General features: G+C 46.3%; 1 protein-coding gene across 2 annotated transcripts in view; it reads right to left on the minus strand.

Moving 5' to 3' along the window:
• Window positions 1-3,013: 3,013 nt before the first annotated feature.
• Window positions 3,014-23,178, minus strand: part of PGGT1B (protein geranylgeranyltransferase type I subunit beta) — an 85,503-nt gene continuing 65,338 nt past the window's right edge. The window contains exons 6-9 of one of the 2 annotated variants that reach the window (XM_030193499.1): window positions 12,049-12,094; window positions 11,728-11,912; window positions 8,217-8,307; window positions 3,014-3,884 (exon numbers count right to left, since the gene is read on the minus strand). In XM_030193499.1, coding sequence (XP_030049359.1) covers window positions 3,700-3,884; window positions 8,217-8,307; window positions 11,728-11,912; window positions 12,049-12,094 — 507 coding nt within the window. In that variant the 3' untranslated portion in view covers window positions 3,014-3,699. Of the gene's footprint in view, window positions 3,885-8,216; window positions 8,326-11,727; window positions 11,913-12,048; window positions 12,095-23,178 lie in introns of both variants that reach the window. The other variant, XM_030193498.1, reaches the window with a different exon arrangement.

Here is a 23,178-nt window from a genome sequence, read left to right on the forward strand (position 1 = left end):
TGATTAATTTCATTCAGTCTATTCTCCCTTTCCTCAGACATTGTAACCTGCTCAGAATCAAGAGTAAATGGATACTACTTAGAGTCACAGGTTAAGAGGATACTAAATTTCACAATACAAAGATTTAGATTTAATATATCACTATCTATACAAGAATGGCTTTATGCATCTTTTATTTTCCTACTGATAAGTAACACATTACTTCCGATATTTTAGAACATTTTTTTATATGTTTGCTTTTGAGTGTTCCTTATTTTTGTATCCTATGTGCACTAGTATAAGGGAAGAGTGCCATTACTGAAATCTGCAAGCTTGAAAAATGCATGCCATTTTTTTAATATCATGCTATTGTATGCATGAAATTTTATAAGGGTCCTATACAGAGGTGTTCATAGTCTGATCTTCTATTTAATTTTGTTCTGAAGTACCTATGAAACTTGAATCAGTATTTTGCTCAAGAGAGCTATCAAACCACTATTAAAAATGCACTGAAAAGAAAGTCTGATTCAATCCAGGACAGTTTTGCAATTGATGTTTCTTGATCTGTATCCCGTTGGCATCTGTGGACAGCCTTTCTTAGCGAGTTGCACCATAGAGCTACCCATGCATAGGTAATTTATTATCACAAATCCAGATTGACATTTGGATTGTGTATTAGCCCCATCACAGGCAATAGTGTCACAACAGATCACATAATCAATAAGCCAACCATCACTGATTTTGACTTCTACCTCCAACCTTTGGTCCTGTTTGTGAGATATCCAAATAACTTTAATGATAGCTCATACTCAGTCTGCCTTCCTCTCTTCTGTTCTCATGTCCCTGGGCATAAGCAGCATGGAATCTAATATCTTTTAAGAACCTGACATATACTTGTGACCTAGACTGACAAGATACTGGCCTTGGTGGCACTTTGGTGAAACACCGTATTGAAACTCTTATGCTCTTTAGCAACAAATATTCTTCGTAGAGCCCCCCCCCCCCAACCAACATAAAACAAATTTTAGAGCAGAACAAAGGTTTTAAGGAAATATACAATGAGCTCACCAAGTGCTGTGAAAAAAGTTATTTACCGTTACAATCCACAGCAAATGAGTACTCACATATTTCTAGCACATTTAGTTCAATGTGTTCAGATATACTTTTTTTTTCCTCAATGTTGGAATATCACAGTAGCAGGATTTTTAGTTCACCATTGTGGTTTTTTTTTTTCTAGGTGTGAGGTCTACCAGGATTCTCCAGTTCAAATCCACAAAAAAAAAAAAAACTTGGCTGGTTGACTTGACAGGAACAATTCATTTTTGATATGCGAGATGTAAAATCTAGAACGGATTCAGCTACAATTGGCCTGGTCCAATTGAGCACAGGAATTTATTGCTTCTTCAATGTATGGCAGTAGCGGAAAGCAGGATGCAAGTGTCCTACACCTTCCCAAATGTTCCTTGCTCCTATAGTACCTATGTACTGAAAATATAACTACAGGAGGGCACTGATTATCCAGACTAAAGAAGTTTGGATAATGGAAAATCCAGGTGACTGGACATTCATTTTTCACAAGAGCATACAGACTTTGAGAGTTATGTTTTGAGCATTATTTTTTTTTTTCAATAATAAATGGGGAAAAATACCAAGCTTAGTGGTGTTATTTTATTTTTTTTACTGTCTGACATAATATGATACAGATTATGATAAACTTTAAAAAGAACAGAAGAAGTCTGGATAATTGGACAATCGCAGTCCTATTATACTTTAATTTCAAAAGTGTTTGGTTTCAAGTTTCTTTAAGTTAAAGAATATTGCAACTCTACCTAGATGAAAGACACCACAAAAATTCTAATTGTTTAAAAACTTTTTTTCTCATTTTCATCATTCTGCAGTAGATTATGGAAATGGCTGGTCTGATATGATTAACAAAACAAAAGGGGGGGGGGAACTTTAGGACTACCACAATCTAGGCATTCTATCTTTTAGTGTGAGCTTAGACCCCCCTTCAAGAGCATACTGCATGGCTTCATTTATAGGTTCATGTGTGGACAAAAATGGCCAGTAAAATGGTTCACTGCTATGCCACACTCGCTTAAAAAAAAGAAAAACCCCACCTTACTTGGCCATATCAACAGTATCTCATCCATAACTCAAGTCATAATAACTCACAGGGGAGAGGGGGAATTAAACATAGTTGCTTTGAAAAAACACTGTAGAAATATTTTGAAGGGAAGCTGAAAAAGCACTTTAAAATGAAAATGCAAGTCAAAATCAAGCACCTATGATCAATGTGTAAACTGTACCTCAGACACAGCTTCTCCTTTAAAAAGCGGCTTTCATACATCATCAATGAGGGGTAATGTTATAAAGGGTTTTCTACAAATAAAGGCTTCTTTTTTAAGTTGTGGAAAAGGTCTTTTATAAAATTGTTCCACAATATGTGTGTGTATAAGTATGGATGCCAACAAGATGGCACACACTTGTGTGTAGGCATTTCCAGGGGTGTAGGTTGAGTGGATGAAGGCAGACTTGTGATGTAAGTTTGCTCTGGAACCGGTATAAATGTGTGCTCTGTTCAGACTGATTCTGAGTGCCTGCTTTGTAAAGGCACATAAGAGCCTTTTTTGACTTATGTAAAATCTGGCCCTTTATGTGTAATTCTATACTACAAAATGTGTAGCATTCCCTCTAGAACCAATCCAAATATAGTGACTAATTCTTGGTCTACTGCACATGACAAAGAACAGCAATATTCTGGTCAGAGCTTCCATAGCTCATTATAACTTTTGCTAAGATAAAAAGGAAACAAAATAAGGGGTTTCTTTAAAGCATGAGATATGTCAAAGTTGAACAAGTAAATGCATGGTCTCTCACTTTAAACCCCTCTTCCTAGGTTTTCAGCAGTTGAAAATAATGGGGATCTTTAGAGTAGAAAGGCAAAGAAAAGCAAAATGTTCTTAAGAGAGAAACAGTCTCCTCAAAGTCACAGCCAGACACAGTAGCAAAAGTCATAGGCCAGCAACTAGTGTGCGGTCTTCGCACAACGCGGTACATGTTTATTAGAAATTGCTCTGTACAGTTTCTTTTGACTATCTCTGTATATTATGTAAAACCATATATGTCTCTTGCTAAAATAATGTAAAAGATCAAGTTGCTCTACAAAACAAGAAGGGAGTGGGGGAGAGGGAAGAGTAGGAAGGATTGTATAAACATATCCAATACTTTATCACTATTGTAAGGGGTATGCCTATCAGATATTCTCAAAAAAATGTTTATTAAGAAATCACATAGCTGTACAAGAATACTCAGGACTTATTTTTCTAGGCTAGATACACAAATTATTATTATTCAAGCCTTAGAATGCTGTGCAACCTGCAGAAATGCTCCTTGTCCATGACATAACTTTCCATTTGCAGCTCAAGATCTGAATACATTTCTTTCTTAAAACTTCTTCTCTTCCCCTATGCCCAATAGTGTTACACAATGTTAAAAACAGTAAAGAAAAAACACACCAAAAACCATTAAGGAATCTCTTTGAAGTGTAAGACATCTGAAAAACCTTCATAGACACAGTCCATAAGTGTAAACGCCAACAGAATGCTAAAGATATTCTTCTATTCCAGTGCACAGACATTGAAAGAGCATACTTGGTTAATACATGGCTTTTAAGCCCTTGGGCTACAGTTATGCTACTTAACAAAACTTCAATCCAATTCAATCATGTAGAAGTGTGTATGCTCTCGCAGACTGTTTTGAGTCCTTAGCTTTCCAGATATGATGTAGGTGCTGAAGACGTTCATAGGTTCTTCGGCTTACATTCAGTGCAGGGTGGACTTCACTTACTCCAGATTCTTCCATTAAAGACAAGCCACAGATGCCAAAGTATGCATGCAATGCATCTGAAGAGAAAAGAACCCATAATCACTAAAACAAATGCTTTATGGTGTATCCATGCAACCGTAAAGGCTTTCCATAAAAATATTTCATATGATCATAAGATATGTATATATTGTGCTTTTCATATAATCATTTAATTCCTATTGAGTATGCATGTAGGATAGCATAACTATTTCTTTATGTCCAAATGACTTTAATGAAACAAAAAATTACATCTGAATTATCTTCTCACTTCCAGTGAATGCACATTTAAAGTGAAGTTGTTACTCAGGTCCAAAAGGATATAGCTCAAAATTTTAAAAGAATCTAGTAGACCACAGTACTACTCTTGGAAGAAATTAAGGATTCAGCATTAAAAGATGGATTCCCAGTTCTTTCAAAATAGTGAAATGATTACAGTTGGCCTGAAATCTGGCAAAGATCTGATGATGGACCAGTTGTCAGCATGAGATTGTGCTGTTCTGGGCCTAACCTGGAAGTCAGCCTGAAGACTTGATGCAGAAATCGGCACTTTAGAGCTGCTGGCTGAACGCATGGCTCCCACAGAAAAATTGCTATAGGATGTAGTAGTAATCAACGAGCATGCAAATTACTGCTGCGTTAAAATCAAAACAGTAATCCGCAGCTCATAGCCAAACACTGACAGAAAGGGTGACATTACAAAAAAAATAATGTGCTGGTGGTCTGCATCTGGCCCCTGTCTAGTGGCACCCCTTCCCTGATGTCTAGTAGCACCTCTGTCCGCCACATCCATAATCCAAGCCCTCCCCCAGACCCAGTACCACCACCTAGAATTTAAAGAGTCCCTGGTGGCTAGTGGCACCCCCTCCCCAACATCCAACAGTCACCCATGCTCCCTACCCCAGACCCAGTACCTTGATAAGGGCACCATCTTTCTCAAAATGTGCCCCACCCAATGCATTCTGGATGCATTGGGTGGGGCCAGGTTGCCATAAGGAAGAAATTTCCTTATATGGTATATGACAGAATGCACTGGGTGGGCCAGGAACCACCATCTTGAGAAGAAGTAGGGTTACCATTTTTTGTCCTCATAAAAAGGACACTTGCCCCACCCCTTTCACATCCCCTGCCCCGCCCCTGACGCATGTTCCCCTCCTCCCCCAACCTGAACTTGCACCCATAAGCAAGGGTCTAACCACAATACAAATTATCCCTCCCTGGACACAATGAAGGAGCCTAATACTGGGGGGGGGGGGGGGGGGGGGGGGGGGGGGGGTGCTTGGCAACCCAAATCTGGCTCCTATGCTTCCACCACTCACGTGAAGCTGGCATTTCTTAAGAACTACAAATCCCTGCATGCACCGGGGTGAAAGCCGGGACTTGGTCGATTTTGACAGGCGCATGTGGAGCCAAAGGGAACGCAAGAGTTACCAGCCCAACCCCAGAGGGAGACACTCGCAGCCCGAACCCGCAGACACCAGCTGTTCCCGGCTTCCTCCATGCTCCAGCAGTACCTAGCCCGGAGCGCTGCTGCCAGCTGCCCTGCATCCTGTGGTGAGTCCAGCTCTCGGCGTTTCAAAATGGCCACCGAGTGTTGAAGTCTCGCGAGGCTGCGTCAACTCTCGGCGGCCATTTTGAAACACTGAGAGACAGACTCACAGTATGCATGACAGCTAGCAGCAGCGCTCCAGGCAGGAAAGAGGGGGCTCTTTCCTGCCCAGAAGACGAAGAGGTACCTCTAGACCACCAGGGATAGTAGAGTAAGGGGAGGGGAGTCCCGCTCCCGCCAGCCAGCCAGTTTGTCCAGAAATCCAGACAAACGGGCAGGCTGGCCAAATCCGTCCAGACGCCCGGACATGTCTGCAAAAAGAGGACATGTCCGGGTAAATCCGGACATATGGTAACCCTAAGAAGAAGAGAGCCTGAGGTAAGAGGGAGTAGGCATCTTTCTTGCCTTACCAAGAGGTACTAGGTCAGGTAGGGCCTGGGTGGGGATCAGGTACTTCTCATTTCAAATTCTGGTTGGGTAGGTGGGCTGGTCATGTGGGAGAGGATGCCAAGGGAATTTTTAAATTTTATTTTTTGATATCACCAGGGAAAGGATGTGAGGGAACCGGGTCAGATTGGGTGATTATGGGTAGATAGGACAGTACTTGAATGGCTAGAGGGGAAGGGGCTTGGGGGGGGTCGATGTCTCAGACCTGGCAATAGGTTTCTGGCATTGAGCCCGCATGGTAGACATCAGCGCACAGCACTGTATGCTACGGGTTAGCTTAATCAGCTATTTAGTATGTATTTTAATATGATGTGTGCTGATGTCTATCACTGCAATGTGGAAGCCCTTTTAGCAAACAGCGGCCATTAACGAGCAAGTAAACTGCTCATTACAGGCACGCTGCAGCCTGTGGTAGCTTTCTGCATCTGCCCCTAAGGCTTCAGTACCTAACCAGAAAGTTAGCCAAAGACCTCTGAGAGATACTGCAGGCAGCTCTGACCCCTGGTGATCTCAGTGCAGGTAGATAAGATGTCTCCTGACCTAATGAGATTAGTTTGCATGTTAAAGGACCATTGCTCAAGAGTAACAAAAGAAAACAGACTGTCTCTGAGAACTGGGCCTTCAAAGGAATTCACACCTCTTTGCTAACCAGGAGATGACAGATCAATCCAAGCAAATTATGACACAGGAAGGTGCTGGAAGAGAGAATTCAAGTATATAAACACAGAGGGACATAGACTGACACCCACACATTCTTTCACACAGACATTCATACCTATACAGACATTTTTTATTTATTTTAGTTACATTTGTACCCCGCGCTTTCCCACTCATGGCAGGCTCAATGCGGCTTACATGGGGCAATGGAGGGTTAAGTGACTTGCCCAGAGTCACGAGGAGCTGTGCCTGAAGTGGGAATTGAACTCAGTTCCCCAGGACCAGAGTCCACCACCCTAACCACTAGGCCACTCCTCCACTCCAGACACTCTTATCCTCACATCCCCTCCTCAGACACCTACAGAAAGACAGACACATTCACCCCCACACACATGGACTCAGAGGGTCAAGCAGACAGATATACACAGAATCAGCTCTGAACAACTTTCTGTTCTAACCCCACATGAACATGCTTTCTCAGTTTCTTTTGCCCATTTGTCTTTTATTAGATTGAAAGCTTCAAAAAGCAGGACTGACTACCAGTTGTGTCTAAAGCACCGTACCCACCTAGTACTGTTATACAGATAACTAAGAATTAACAGAAAGGTGCTCTATAGTAAAGGGAAGGGAAATGGGACTTGATATACCGCCTTTCTGAGGTTTTTGCAACTACATTCAAAGCGGTTCACTTATATTCAGGCACTTATTTTGTACCAGGGGCAATGGAGGGTTAAGTGACTTGCCCAGAGTCACAAGGAGCAGCAGTGGGAATTGAACTCAGTACCCCAGGATCAAAGTTCACTGCACTAACCACTAGGCTACTCCTCCACCATTAACAATGCTACAATAAACTACTTTCAGTAGATACCAGATACTACAGTATTATTTAATTATTAGGGTGTGAACCATAGTAACATAGTAAATGACGGCAGAAAAAGACCTGCACGGTCCATCTAGTCTGCCCAACAACATAACTCATATGTGCCACTTTTTGTGTATACCTTACCTTGATTTGTACCTGTCTTTTTCAGGGCACAGACCGTATAAGTCTGCCCAGCACTATCCCCGCCTCCCACTACCGGCTCTTGCCACCCAATCTCGGCTAAGCTCCTGAGGATCCATTCCTTCTGAACAGGATTCCTTTATGTTTATCCCACGCATGTTTGAATTCCGTTACCGATTTCATCTCCACCACCTCCCGCTGGAGGGCATTCCAAGCATCCACTACTCTCTCCGTGAAAAAATACTTCCTGACATTTTTCTTGAGTCTGCCCCCCTTCAATCTCATTTCATGTCCTCTCATTCTACCGCCTTCGCATCTGCGGAAAAGGTTCGTTTGCGGATTAATACCTTTCAAATATTTGAACGTCTGCATCATATCACTCCTGTTTCTCCTTTCCTCCAGAGTATACATGTTCAGGTCAGCAAGTCTCTCCTCATACGTCTTGTAATGCAAATCCCATACCATTCTCGTAGCTTTCTTTGCAATACTTCAATTCTTTTCACATCCTTAGCAAGATACGGCCTCCAAAACTGAACACAATACTCTAGGTGGGGCCTCACCAACGACTTATACAGGGGCATCAACACCCACTTTCTTCTGCTGGTCACACCCCTCTCTATACAGCCTAACAACCTTCTAGCTACGGCCACCAGCGTGTATGTTTTCTTACACCTCCCTCCTCCCCCTATACCACAAGTAAAATTAAAACATTTTTACCTGGATGGCTATCTGGCCATTTGGCAAATCCACCAACAATGCGATCCTGAGTTGACATGATATAATTTCTATTTTTTTCCAAATCTGTAAACTGGAATATGTTCAAAAGCTGAAAATAAAAACAAGTCTAGTGATATATTGTAAACATTTATTGTATTTTGACACTGGCACAGCACATGCCATACTGCTGATTTGTAAAGTTTCCCTGGCATGCACAAATCACATATAAATACAAGAGATCCACAGTATCACAGTACACGTTTTAAGTAAAATGTATTAAAAAAAAAAAAAAAAGGGTAGACAGGCACATAAAAGGGAGGAACAGAAGAAAAATGATACTGTTAGTGGTCAGTCATGTCATGGCAGAAAAGCACTAAACATGTGGAGGGCATTTTTGATATTGCTAAACAAAACAATCTGTAGTATAGATGGCAAAATACTTTTACAAAACTATAGTTCTGTGAAGTGCAATAGAACCTTGAATAAGAAAAAAGGGAAAAAGCCTCTGAACCCAAATCAATGTTTTCAAAAACAAAGGTTGAGGAAAATCAATGGGTTCTCTCTCTACTTCATTAGCATAAAAAACCCTTAATACTTCGGTTCAAAATGCTAAACATCACAGAACTGCCTGTTGATGGATCCACAAAACAGAAGTAAAAACTACTTAACTTGAACTTCAAAGTGCAGGTGAGCAAAAACGTGTATGTGGTCGGTCCGTCACACCGACTATGGCCAGTTTCGCTGCTGCTAGCTGTCAAGGCGTGCCCACGCTTGCCCCCCCCTCCCCCTCCACAAACTTAGCTCTTCTTATGCTGTTCCCATTCTCCCCTGGACAAACAAGCTTTCTAATATTCTCCCTTACTGCTGAAACCTAAAATGATCTTCAATGTCGCCTTCGGCACCTAGCCTCTACACCTCTACCCAGGAAATCTAGACTGCACAACTTGACATTTCGTTCTTTAGATTGTAAGCTCCTTTGAGCAGGGACCGTCCTTCTTTGTTTATGTTGTACAGCGCTGCGTAACCCTAGTAGCGCTCTAGAAATGTTAAGTAGTAGTAGTAGTAACAGCATTGAAGGAGTTAAAGTGACAGTATGTCAGGCCTTGTCCTCTTCCTCCACCGCTTGAGCGGACATGTAATATTTGAACCATGTGTTCCCTGAGGTTGTGGCCTGACATGCTGCCCGTCTATCTCCTCTGCAGTTACAGATTAGGCTCTGGGATAAGGAAAATATTAGAAACAGTTTGTCCCACAAGATGTAGAGAGTGTGCCAGGGCTTGTGCAAACATAGATTCACTGCTGTGTCCTTGGCCCCTGTGCCAGGGGCGTAGCTACGGGTGGGCCTAGGCCCACCCAATCTCGGCTCAGGCCCACCTAGTTTTAAGCACCAAAAGTGCACACACCAGCTCAGCAGCTGCTGCCAAAGCCTTAGTTTTTTCAGCCATGGCAGCCTGCTCAACCACCACCTACCTGCTTTTTTTGGCCATCGGCACTCTCACTGGCAGGCGGCAGCTCTTCGGACTTGTTCTGGAATGGATTCTAGATGGTCACGGTCCTCCCCTCTTCGTCCCTCGGCCAGCGCTGCATGCCTGCATTACCACTATCCCCCAAGCCGCGCCGCTCTTCAAACTCATAGCGCACTAACTAGCAGCCGCTCTGGTGTTGCACACGCCATGCTGCTGTACTACTGCCCGCTCCCCCCCACGGCCTGGGTGGCCCGCAGTGCATACAGCATGATGGCGCCGCATGGGAAGGCTGCTGGCCTGAATGTGTCGCGGCATGGGCGTGGCTCCTTAGTCCACACTGCGCCCGCCAGCCTGTGCTTGCGGTGGGGTCTATGATTTTCAGTGGGTATCTGTTCCCGAGTCAATCACAGCAGTAGAACTTCCCCAGTGGCCCCACAACACTGCTACAGGAGCCAGGTAATAAATACATATATTTTTAAAATGTGTAATTGTACTCATAAAATGCTGGCTGGTGGTGGTGGGCTTCTGGGTGGGTTAAGCACTTCACTGCCTAGGGCAAAAAGGTATATTTAATGATTAAAATATACCTTTTTTGCCCTAGGCAGTGAAAAGCCCACCCCCACCAGCAGGCATTTTGATTACTCTTGATTACCCTAGCATTTTGCCCAGTGTAAAAAAGGGTATATTTTAGTCATTAAATATACCTTTGTAATCAAAATGATGGCTCTGGTGGTGGGCTTCTGGGTGGGGGTAGACTTCACTGACTAGGGCAACAACAACAACAAAAAGATACATTTAATCATTAAACATATCTCTTTTGCCCTAGGCAACGGAGCCCATCCCCACCCAGAAATTCACCAATAATAAATTTTAATAGTGCCCAGGTTAATTTTTAAAAAGTTGTCTATTTCTCTCATTTTGGTGGGTTTTTGGGTGGGGATGGTCTCTGCAGTGCCTAAGGTAAAATAAAATAAAAAAGTGTAGGCAGTTTGATATGGCATAATGTAACTATTTTAAAATAATTTTTTTTTCACATTAAGGGGTATGTTTACTAAGGTGCATTAACATTTTTAATGCACCTGTAAATTTAAGCCACGTTAAACGCTAACGCGCCTATACATTTCTATGGGCAAATTAGCTTTTAAACACACATAAACCATTTACATGTGTTGAAAACACTAACATGTTCGTAGCTTTGAGCCTGCCATGAGTGGGAAAGCGCGGGGTACAAATGTAACAAAAAAAAAATAGCGCTGCTTAGTAAACCTAGCCCTAAGTATGTATGTGGTTTATGTTGCTGCAGGGCAGCTGTTGGGCAGACTACTTAGAAATCCATCATCAAGTGCATTCTAAGGAATTATTTTGTAGTATCCCCAGAAACACTACTCATATACAGTGTCCACCCATATTAGCTCTGGGCTCACCCAAAATGTCAGGTCTGGCTACGCCACTGCCCTGTGCAAAATTCCCCCAGGAGTGCTAAATTGAAACCAAAAGGTGATATTTCTATTGGTTGAATCACAACAAACCAAGTGTTTGGCTTACAAAGTACCTTTCCAATGTACATCAGTACTACTGCATACCAAGTATATTTTAAGGTACAAGCATTTAAGTAAACATTTCTTTTTGAATGGCATTTTTAAAATACATTCAGCTTAACAGTTGCACAAAACCAACAGTTGAACCCAATAGCAGTTTTCTTCTGACTTACTTGGCTGCATCCAGCATTTTCTAATTCTGATATTAGTCAATCTTTCACACACACTGCTATGACCTCTTAGAGCCGAGAGCAGCATTCAGGTCTCAAAGCAGTCCTTGGCCAACAATTACATGTCATGCAGTGTTTGTTTTTTCTCACACCCTTGGGCTGTGAATGCTGTTTTAGCAGCACTTTCAGCTTTACCAGCCAAGGAGCCAGAAGCCTGCATCTGCTACTCAGTATTTCTAGTGCTTGCCACCTTACAGATCACGGGAAAAGAGGGGGTGGGGATGTCTAGAACAATATCAGTGACCGTGTAAACTCTCAAGTTCTCTCACAATCTTACCTTAAGAGTTGCTCCCACCCAAAAAGAGTAGCATGTGTCTACAGGTTTATTAGGTCGTCCATGAAAGCCATTTTGTTGTCTCATTATGCACCATCTTCTTATCCTGTTCAATTCTTTCTCTGAAAAGACTTCCTCCAGTTTACCCATCAGACACAGTGATGCAATTCCACAGAATGTGGAACCACCTGATAAAAAGGAACATGCCTGCCTAAAATTAAGTATGCAAAAGTTTCCCTAAAATTGCCAAAGACAGACTGATGTCTTGCTAAACAACTATTTATTCATACACATTAACATATGCTCAGGATAAGATTCACTCACCATGTGACTCTAGTCCAGCTCCTTGAGCCAATCCATTGTCGTAAGACTGAAAGAGACATTTTTGAAAAACAGTTCATTCACTTTTAAATGGGTGCTTCAAAGCTGTACTTAAAGCTTAGCCAACTCAAAAGCTTACGATACTGAAATTCTCCAAGAGTATTCAGTGCACTTAACAGCAGAAGAGAGAAAAAAAATGTATACTACAAATTATTTTCTCTGTAGCTAATGGGGGGGGGGGGGGGGGGGGGGAGGAGGAGGAGGAAGAGCAGGTTGGCTTTCTTCAAAACACATACAGCACATCTAGCTTCCACATACCCCAAGAGTCAGAATGTGAGCCCAATAAAAGGGATGACTGGGGGCAGTCTCCTTGGCATACACCTATCCCTACATCACAGAAAAAAAAAGCTATTTTCTAGATTTGGGGGTATATTACAATATATTTTGGTACAACAGGAGTAAAGGAGTAACAGGTCCTCACAGATAAGCAACTGCAAAGGATAAAAAGTGAAGTTCAACAAAGCAAAGAATCCTAGATGTGAGGATAAATCCAGTTTTATTAAAAAGTCAGTTTTTACAAAAGATTCGACATGGCCATTTTCAGCAATATCTGCATCAGGAGTCTGTCAAAGTCTACAAGCATCAAAATAAGACACATTAAGTCACATGAATTCTAAGATACACAGAGAAATGTATGGCTTGTTTTTCTTATTTCTATGTGTATTTTAGAATTCATGTGTCTTAATGTGTTTTATTTTGATGCTTGTAGACTTCGACAGACTCCTCATGCCAAAACACAGCCACGTTGAGTCTTATTTTTCGTCTCCTTGGTCTCTTTGGAAGCGTCCTGTTGATCACGATACTCATCTGTTTCTGTGAAAATTCAACTAAGCAGCTATTCAAAATAGTAAGTGGTCTATGATCTACTGCAACTCCCTCAACAGAACAAGTCTTAGCAGTCACAACTGACCTGGAAAGATTTTCTCATGTAATTTGCTAACAAAATGAAAGGTCTCCATCAGGACCTACAGGCAGTTCCATTGTGCTTTTCACAGCTGAGGCAATCATTCCCTTGTCTCACCCATGCACACCCATCTGGGGGACTCATTCAACCATGTAACAGAGGAAGCTCTTGTTAAGCCTATGACAGACATCCACATCCTACCCTCTTGACCCCTGCCCAAAAAAAGACAGTACAGTTAGCAAGAAGAGGCCTTATTCGAGGAGTCACAAAATTGTCAACTACTAATGGAAGAGCAGCTGCCAAGGAGAAATTAGGTCTTACCTGAATTTTCTTTCTTTTAGTCCTTCCCATTATTCCAGAACCTGTGTATAGTTGTGTCCAACAACCAGGAGGAAATTAGAGAACTAAAATTGAGCTGAGACATCTCTCTTGACATCTTAGTATTTACGTACACAAGTAGTAAGGATAATACTCAGAATAAACACAACCACCTTAAACAACTTGCTAACCTAACACTAACTAGACGAGCAAGCATGTGTGGACCTATAATCTCTGGACAACTTGTACAGAACAAGAGATTTGCAGGAAGTACCATGCAAAGCGAGTCATTATTTGGCCCATTACTTCACACTGACTAACCATTTCAGAAACCTCGGGCAGGCTTCTGGAATAGTGGGAAGGACTAATGGAAAGAAAATTATCAGGTAAGACCTAATTTCTCTTTCCATTATGTATCTTCCCACTATTCCAGAACCTGTGGAATGTATAAAAGCAATCCCTAGAGCAGGTGGTATCCTGAGGACCAAAGCCCCAAAACTGGCTTCCAAGTGCGGTGCAACGTCCTCCCTGTAGTGCTTGGCAAAGGTATGTAGTGTCGACCATATTGCCGCCTTGAAAATATCTGGAGACAGTAAGGTACTCTCCGCCCAGCATGTCACTGTATATCTCATAGAATGAGCCTGCAAGGCCTGAGGAGCCTGCTTCCCTGCAAGCAAATGAACTGGCACGATAGTCTCCTTTAGCCTTCTAGCAATTGTGAGCTTGGAAGCCATGAGGCCAAGCCTCTGTTTACCAAAAAGTCATCTGTCCGATTTGTGAAACTCATTCGTGACTTCCAGATATTTAATGAGGACTCTACACACATTGAGAAGCTTTAAGGAAGAATACTGAGCTTCTTCATCCTCTCTGCAAAAGGACGGAATCTCCACAAATTGGTTAAGATGAAATGCTGATACCATTTTCAGAAGAAAGGAAGGAAGGAACCATATGCAGAGAGACCCCTGACTCTGAAAAGTGAAGAAAGGGATCCCGACGAGAGAGCCTGAAGCTCTGAAACCATATATGCTGACTTAACAGCCACCAAGAACGCTGTCTTTAGCACAAGATCTTTCAAGGTGGTCTTCCAGAGTGGCTCATAAAGAGGCTTCTGAAGAGCCGGGGGACTAAATTAAGGTTCCACTCTGGACACGGCATATGAAAGGGATGCCACAAGTGGCCCACTCCCCGCAAGAACTGAATGATATCTGAGTGAGCTGCAAGAGATGTCTTCTGTAGTCAGCCTCTGAAACAAGTGAGACCAAAGGGCAAAGCCCTACACTGGAAATGACGCCCCAGCACCACAAAACGTAGACACCTATAGGCATATGCAAGCACACCTCCTTGAGATCGAGGGCAGTGAGACATTCTCCCGTATGAATCAAGGCTGACTGCTCTTAACATTTGCACGCAAAAGCAGGACACTCAGAGGCAGCGGTTTAGACCTTTGAGATCTAAGACTGGACAAAGAGTTCCTTTCTTCCTTGGGACACAGTATCTGCCTTGTCCCTGTTTGGCCTGGGGAACTGGAACAATGGAGAGCGCCAGCAAGGAATCTTTGGTGGACTAAACCTCGACTGTCTTGGCTTCCTTTCGACAAGGAGACTGCAAGAAGAGAGGCGCAACTCAGTGGGAGAACTTACCTTATAACCTTCTGTAAGAATATTAAGAACCAACTGGTCTGATGTGATTTTGGACCACTCTTCCCGAAACTCTTGAAGACATCCTCCCATCAGAGGAAAAGAAGAGTGTACCAGCCTCACATCATTGCGAAGCTCAGGGGCCATTGAGTACCCTAGCTGTTTCTTGGCAGACTATTAAAAAGGTGGTTTTGCCATTGCTTCCCAAGTCATCTTAACTGGGGAGGAGTAAAGGCCAAGTACTCATTTACCGACCAAAAGTGGGATGAATGGCCGAGTTGGCCAGAGGCCGGCTACCTGGCAGAAATCCCAGTTCGGAATTCAAACTCAGCTCATAGGTACAGTAGGCAAGTGTCCTACTGACTTAATCACCACCACAAGACCTCATTCTTTTTGTGAAGCAAGCTCAAATCAAGATGGGAAAAATTATGCTCATTGTGGAAGAGTTCGGATTTTTGCAGATAAATTCTAAGAACTGGAGGCATTAGCAATAAGTAAAGGAAGAGAAGAGCAAAGACAAATGAACTTTGCCACTAAGGGGTACAAACTGTAATCTCCTGGGAAAACCAGTGATGAACCTGGGTGAGTTCCCCCAGAGGATTAATGAATCATATCTGGCTCCTGGCCAGGGGCTGGGAGGAGTTATGGGAGTGGTTGGTATTGGGGAGGGGGAAGGGGTACACAGCTGATTGATATGAAGTGGCTGTGCCAGGCTACAGTTCTGGTACTGTAATGTCAGAAAAATGTTACTGTGATGACTGACAAGGTCTAATTTGGGGGGGGGGGGGGGGGGGAAGAGTGGAATAAAAGTGTTTGGCATTTTGTGCACAAGGTCTATGGTTGCCCAAAATCCAGCCAGGATTCATGGAGTGAGGGGGTATCCTGCCCGGCATAATAAGCTGTAGCTACTGTGACACAGTAATCTGTTGAAAAAGCAGAGGTTGAAGCAAGAAGGCTCTGCCTTTCCCACCACCCCTCCCGGGAAATGGAACAGGGCAGAGATGGACGAGAGGAACTGCACTTCCGTGGAAGGAGGACCGACAGGGAGGTCTAATCCAGCAGCTAGGGAAAAGCACAGAAGAATGCTTGTCTGGCAAGAGAGTGGACAAGCTGTGGACCCGGACTAACCTGCCAGGTGGGATGGACTTGGAGGGTTGAGAGCTGAGTGACACTAAAAAAGTTGAATCAGAGATTTTCCATCAGATTAGTGCTCCAGGATTTCCCTCTAGGAGATAACGATTTGACTGTTAAGCTGACCTGTTGCTAAATATTCCTGTTTAAAGTTCTGTCAGTAACAGTTCAAGAGTTTACTAAAAGCAACTCTTGGAGTAAGAGTGAAATTTTTCTCTGGAACTGTCTTAAAGTAAAAAAGGTTGTGGCTTAACCAATCCCCCCTTCCCCCCAGGATTTAACCTGGCCCAGCTCAAACAGAAACTCTTTTGTACACCCTGGTCCAGGTGTCTGACCTTAGGAGCTTAGACAGCATCCAGGACTGCCAGGAGAGGACCAGGGTTACACAACTGTCATATTTACTGCATTCCACTTATACACAAGAGAATATTAGAAAATGATGCCTTAAATGGCAAGATCTGCCTCTCACAGGGAGGGCAACCTTGCTAAAAATAGTAATTCTCTCAACAATACTTATCTATTACAAAGTATGCCAATTTGGATAAAGAAGAAAAATGAAATACATTTCCTAATTATTGCTTTGTATTGCATCTGAAAATCTATACGTTCAAGGATTAGCTATTCTAAATTGATCTTGACAGGAGAAGTGGGCTACCAGACAGCGAATGATACATACCTGTAGCAGGTGTTCTCCGAGGACAGCAGGCTGATTGTTCTCACGACTGGGGTTGACGTCCACGGCAGCCCCCACCAACCGGAACAAAACTTCGCGGGCGGTCCCGCACGCAGGCCACGCCCACCGCGCATGTGCGGCCGTCTTCCCGCCCGTGCGCGACCGTTCCCGCTCAGTTGAATGACAAGCAAAAAATGAGTAAAAACGCAACTCCAAAGGGGAGGAGGGAGGGTAGGTGAGAACAATCAGCCTGCTGTCCTCGGAGAACACCTGCTACAGGTATGTATCATTCGCTTTCTCCGAGGACAAGCAGGCTGCTTGTTCTCACGAGTGGGGTATCCCTAGCTCTCAGGCTCACTCAAAACAAGAACCCAGGTCAATCGAACCTCGCAACGGCGAGGGTATATCAGAATTGACCTACGAAGAACAACTAACTGAGAGTGCAGCCTGACCAGAATAAATTCGGGTCCTGGAGGGTGGAGTTGGATTTAAACCCCAAACAGATTCTGCAGCACCGACTGCCCGAACCGACTGTCGCGTCGGGTATCCTGCTGGAGGCAGTAATGTGATGTGAATGTGTGGACAGATGACCACGTCGCAGCCTTGCAAATCTCTTCAATAGTGGCTGACTTCAAGTAGGCCACCGACGCTGCCATGGCTCTGACACTATGAGCCGTGACATGACCCTCAAGAATCAGCCCAGCCTGTGCGTAAGTGAAGGAAATGCAATCAGCTAGCCAATTAGAGATAGTGCGTTTCCCGACAGCGACCCCTTTCCTATTGGGGTCGAAAGAAACAAACAATTGGGCGGACTGTCTGTGGGGCTGTGTCCGCTCCAAGTAGAAGGCCAATGCTCTTTTGCAGTCCAATGTGTGCAACTGACGTTCAGCAGGGCGGGTATGCGGTCTGGGAAAGAATGTTGGCAAGACAATTGACTGGTTAAGATGGAACTCCGACACCACCTTTGGCAGGAACTTAGGGTGAGTGCGGAGCACTACTCTGTTATGATGAAATTTAGTATACGGAGCATGAGCTACCAGGGCTTGCAGCTCACTGACCCTACGAGCTGAAGTAACTGCCACCAAGAAAATGACCTTCCAGGTCAAGTACTTCAGATGGCATGAATTCAGTGGCTCAAAAGGAGGTTTCATCAGCTGGGTGAGGACGACGTTGAGATCCCATGACACTGCAGGAGGCTTGACAGGGGGCTTTGACAAAAGCAAGCCTCTCATGAATCGAACGAATAAAGGCTCTCCAGAGATGGCTTTACCCTCCACACGAAGATGGTAAGCACTAATCGCACTAAGGTGATTCCTTACTGAGTTGGTCTTGAGGCCAGACTCTGATAAGTGCAGAAGGTATTCAAGCAGGTTCTGTGCAGGGCAAGAACGAGGTTCTAGGGCCTTGCTCTCACACCAAACGACAAACCTCCTCCACTTGAAAAAGTAACTCTTTTTAGTGGAATCCTTCCTAGAGGCAAGCAAGACACGGGAGACACCCTCAGACAGACCCAACGAAGCGAAGTCTACGCCCTCAACATCCAGGCCGTGAGAGCCAGAGACTTAAGGTTGGGGTGCAGCAGCGCTCCGTCGTTCTGTGAGATGAGAGTCGGAAAACACTCCAATCTCCACGGTTCTTCGGAGGACAACTCCAGAAGAAGAGGGAACCAGATCTGACGGGGCCAAAAAGGCGCTATCAGAATCATTGTGCCATGGTCTTGCTTGAGCTTCAGTAAGGTCTTCCCCACCAAAGGTATGGGAGGATAAGCAAACAGGAGGCCGGTCCCCCAATGGAGGAGAAAGGCATCCGACGCTAGTCTGCCGTGTGCCTGTAGTCTGGAACAGAACAGAGGCAGCTCGTGGATGGTCTGAGAGGCGAAAAGGTCCACCGAGGGGGTGCCCCACTCTCGGAAGATCTTGCGTACCACTCTGGAATGGAGCGACCACTCATGCGGTTGCATGACTCTGCTCAGTCTGTCGGCCAGACTGTTGTTTACGCCTGCCAGGTATGTGGCTTGGAGGAGCATGCCGAACTGGCAAGCCCAATGCCACATCCCGACGGCTTCCTGACACAGGGGGCGAAATTCGGTGCCCCCCTGCTTGTTGATGTAATACATTGCAACCTGATTGTCTGTCCGAATTTGGATAATTTGACAGGACAGCCGATCTCTGAAAGCCTTCAGTGCGTTCCAGACCGCTCGGAGCTCCAGGAGGTTGATCTGAAGATCCTTTTCCTGGAGGGACCAGAGTCCTTGGGTGTGAAGCCCATCGACATGAGCTCCCCTCCCCAGGAGAGACGCATCTGTCGTCAGCACTTTCGTGGGCTGTGGAATTTGGAATGGGCGTCCCAAGGTCAAATTGGTCCGAATGGTCCACCAGTGCAGAGAAGTGTGGCAACTGGTGGAGAGGCGGATGACATCTTCTAGATTCCCGGTGGCTTGAAACCACTGGGAAGCTAGGGTCCATTGAGCAGATCTCATGTGAAGACGAGCCATGGGAGTCACATGAACTGTGGAGGCCATATGACCTAGGAGTCTCAACATCTGCCGAGCTGTGATCTGCTGAGAGACGCTCTGGTCTGGGAAGCCAGGGACAGGAGGTTGTTGGCCCTCGCTTCGGGAAGGAAGGCCTGAGCAGTCTGAGAATTCAGCAGAGCTCCTATGAATTCCAGAGATTGGACTGGCTGGAGATGGGACTTTGGGTAATTTATCACAAACCCCAGCAGCTCCAGGAGGTGAATAGTGCACTGCATGGACCGGAGAGCTCCTGCCTCCGAGGTGTTCTTGACCAGCCAATCGTCGAGATATGGGAACACGTGCACTCCCAGCTTGCGTAGATACGCCGCAACCACCATGAGGCACTTGGTGAACACCGGTGGGGCAGAGGCGAGCCCAAAGGGCAACACACAATACTGAAAGTGCCGTGTGCCCAGGCGGAATATGAGATACTGTCTGTGAGCTGGCAGTATCGGGATGTGAGTGTATGCGTCCTTTAAATCCAGGGAACATAGCCAATCGTTTTTCTGAATCATTGGCAGAAGGGTGCCCAAGGAAAGCATCCTGAACTTCTCTTTGACCAGGAATTTGTTCAGGCCTCTCAGGTCTAGGATGCGGCGCATCCCCCCTGTTTTCTTTTCCACAAGGAAGTACCTGGAATAGAATCCCTGCCCTTCCTGCCCGGGTGGCACGGGCTTGACCGCATTGGTGCTGAGAAGGGCGGAGAGTTCCTCTGCAAGTACTCGCTTGTGCTGGGAGCTGAAGGATTGAGCTCCCGGAGGACAATTTGGTGGAGGGGAGGCCAAATTCAGGGCGTATCCGCACCGCACTATTTGGAGAACCCACTGATCGGAGGTTATAAGAGGCCACCTTTGGTGAAAAAGTTTTAACCTCCCGCCGACTGGCAGATCGTCCGGTACGGACACTTTGATGGCGGCTATGTTCCCATGGATCCAGTCAAAAGCCCGTCCCCGGCTTTTGCTGTGGAGGCGCAGGGGGCTGCTTAGGCGCACGCTGTTGACGGGAACGAGCGCGCTGGGACTGTCCCTGTGCCTGATGAGGCCTTCGGGCTGGCTGGGTGTACCTACGCTTGTTGTAGGCGTAGGGCGCAGCCTGCCTGGCCCGGGAAAAACGTCCACCTGTTGAGGTGGATGTTGAAGGCGCCCGGTGGGAGAGCTTGTCGAGGGCGGTTTCCCGCTGATGTAGTTGGTCCACCAACTGCTCGACCTTCTCACCAAAAATATTATCCCCCCCGGCAAGGGACGTCGGCCAGTCTCTGCTGGGTGCGGTTGTCCAGGTCAGAGGCACGCAGCCATGAGAGCCTGCGAATCACTATACCTTGGGCCGCAGCACGAGATGCCACGTCACAGGTGTCATATATACCCCTGGACAGGAACTTTCTGCACGCCTTCAGCTGCCTGACCACCTCCTGAAAAGGCCTGGACTGCTCCGGAAGGAGCTTGTCGACCAGGTCCGCCAGTTGCTTCACATTATTCCGCATGTGGATGCTTGTGTAGAGCTGGTAAGACTGGATGCGGGTCACGAGCATGAAAGATTGGTAGGCCTTCCTCCCAAACGAGTCCAGAGTGCGAGACTCCCGCCCCGGGGGCGCCGAGGCAGTATCCCTCGAACTCCGTGCCCTCTTGAGAGCAGAGTCCACGACCGCCGAGTCATGAGGCAATTGGGGCCACATTAACTCTGGGTCCGAGTGGATCCTGTATTGGGACTCCGCTTTCTTGGGGAAGGTGGGGTTAGATAGCGGTCTCAACCAGTTCCGAAGCAGTGTCTCCTTGAGGACATTGTGCAACGGCACCGTGGAGGACTCTCTAGGTGGTGATGGATAGTCGAGGACCTCGAGCATCTCAGCCCTCGGCTCATCCACAGAGACCACGGGGAAGGGAATGCAAATAGACATATCCCTGACGAAGGAGGCAAAGGAGAGGCTCTCAGGTGGCGAGAGCTTTCTCTCAGGTGAAGGAGTGGGGTCGGAGGGAAGGCCCACAGACTCCTCTGAGGAGAAATATCTGGGGGTCCTCCTCCTCCCCCCACGAGGCCTCTTCCTCGGTGTCGAACATGAGCTCCTGCAGCTCGGTCCTCAACCGGGCCCGGCTCGACGTCGAGGCACCGAGACCTCGGTGGCGTCGTCGAGCGGTGGACTCCCGCACCGGCGGGGATGAAGCTCCCTCCATCGACATCGACTCCACCTGCGTGGCGGTCGAGACCGGCGCCGCAAGCGGCGTCGGAATCGAAGGCCTCGGCACCGGGCTAGAGCATGCCGGCGCCTCCATCAATGGCGCCGAGGGCGCAAGCACCTCCGGCGCCGGCAGAGTCTGGCGCATCAGCCCTTCCAGGATCCCCGGAAGGATGGCTCGGAGGCACTCGTCCAGGCCTGCTGTCGAGAAAGACGAGGGGGCCGGTAGAGGTGTCGGTGCCGGAAGCTGCTCGGGTCCAGGAGACTGCACCGAAGTGCTGGCACCCTGACGTGCTGATACCTCTACGACAGAGGGGGACCTCTCCTCTCGACGCTGCCGCTTCCTCGGCGTCGACTCATCCCTGGCGCCGGGAGCCGGATGTGTCGTGGGCGACCGATGACGGTGTTTTTTCGCTTTTTTACGATGCCCGTCATCGGCGCTCGGTGGGACAGAAGAGGAGGAGGTGGATCCCCCTCGGCCTCGAGGAATTGGGTCCGACAGGGTTCGATCCCGAGGGCCCTGGGTAGAGGGAGTGACCGGGGCCGATTGCTCACGCGGCCTCTCACCCCTGCCGTCTCCGGAGAGCCGGTGGGCCGACGAGACCTGTACTCCTGGGGTCGATGCCGTCGGTGCCGATTTCGTAGACACCGATACTGGTACCGAAGATCCAGCCGTCGATACCGATGCCGTTGAAGTCGACGTCGAGGGGCCGGCGCAAGTTCCAAAAAGACGGTCCCGAAGAACTTGCCTCGCTACTTGTGTCCGTTTCCGGAGACCCAGACACAAGGTGCACGTCTTGGTATCGTGCTCCGGCCCGAGGCACTGGAGGCACCAAGCGTGAGTGTCGGTCTGCGAGATATGCCGGCCGCACCGACCACACTTCTTAAATCCACTCGGGACCTTCGAGGACATCGACGGAAAAATCGCGTCGGCGAAGTCAAAGTCGTCGATGGTGGCGGTAAAAATCACACCTCGAAAATAAATCGAACGAGACGCCCCCGCTAAAAGACGAGGGAAAAAAAAAACAAAGTTCAGCGTTTTTTTGTTTTTTTTTTAAACAAAAGAAAGGAGAAACGGAGAACTACAAAAGTAAAAAAAAGTTCGCGGCGAAAGCGCGATCCATTTTCCGGGGCTGACAGAGAGAGAGACGAACGCAGCTCTCTCCAGCGCGGAAAAGAAAAGACTGAGCGGGAACGGTCGCGCACGGGCGGGAAGACGGCCGCGCATGCGAGGTGGGCGTGCCCTGCGTGCGGGACCGCCCGCGAAGTTTTGTTCCGGTTGGTGGGGGCTGCCGTGGACGTCAACCCCAGTCGTGAGAACAAGCAGCCTGCTTGTCCTCGGAGAACTTAGAATACACATATTACTTAAAAACAGGCAGACTGAAGTATTTGGTGGAGGGCTTGCTGAAGTATTAGTGTCTGCCAATCTCTTATTAATGCACATGTATATGAGGGGTACAAAATCCAATGAGAAGCAAGGATAAGCCTTCATGCAGCCATTCCATATAGCATGGAAATGGTGGCATAAACAGGGCCAGAAACTCACCATGCCCTGCCATTTCTTATGATGGGCAATCTAGACTTTTCCCCCGGTATAGGCAAATCTCATTCAGGGATGAAAAGATAACAGATGCTTAGAATAGTCCTTGCAATTAGGCACAAGGAAGTTCTCTTTCTCTGATCAGATTAAGGAGAAATGAAAACTCCCAAATACCAGTTATTACC

Source organism: Microcaecilia unicolor, chromosome 2, assembly GCF_901765095.1.
Source record: "Microcaecilia unicolor chromosome 2, aMicUni1.1, whole genome shotgun sequence".
In the NCBI taxonomy this organism is placed as follows: Eukaryota; Metazoa; Chordata; class Amphibia; order Gymnophiona; family Siphonopidae; genus Microcaecilia; species Microcaecilia unicolor.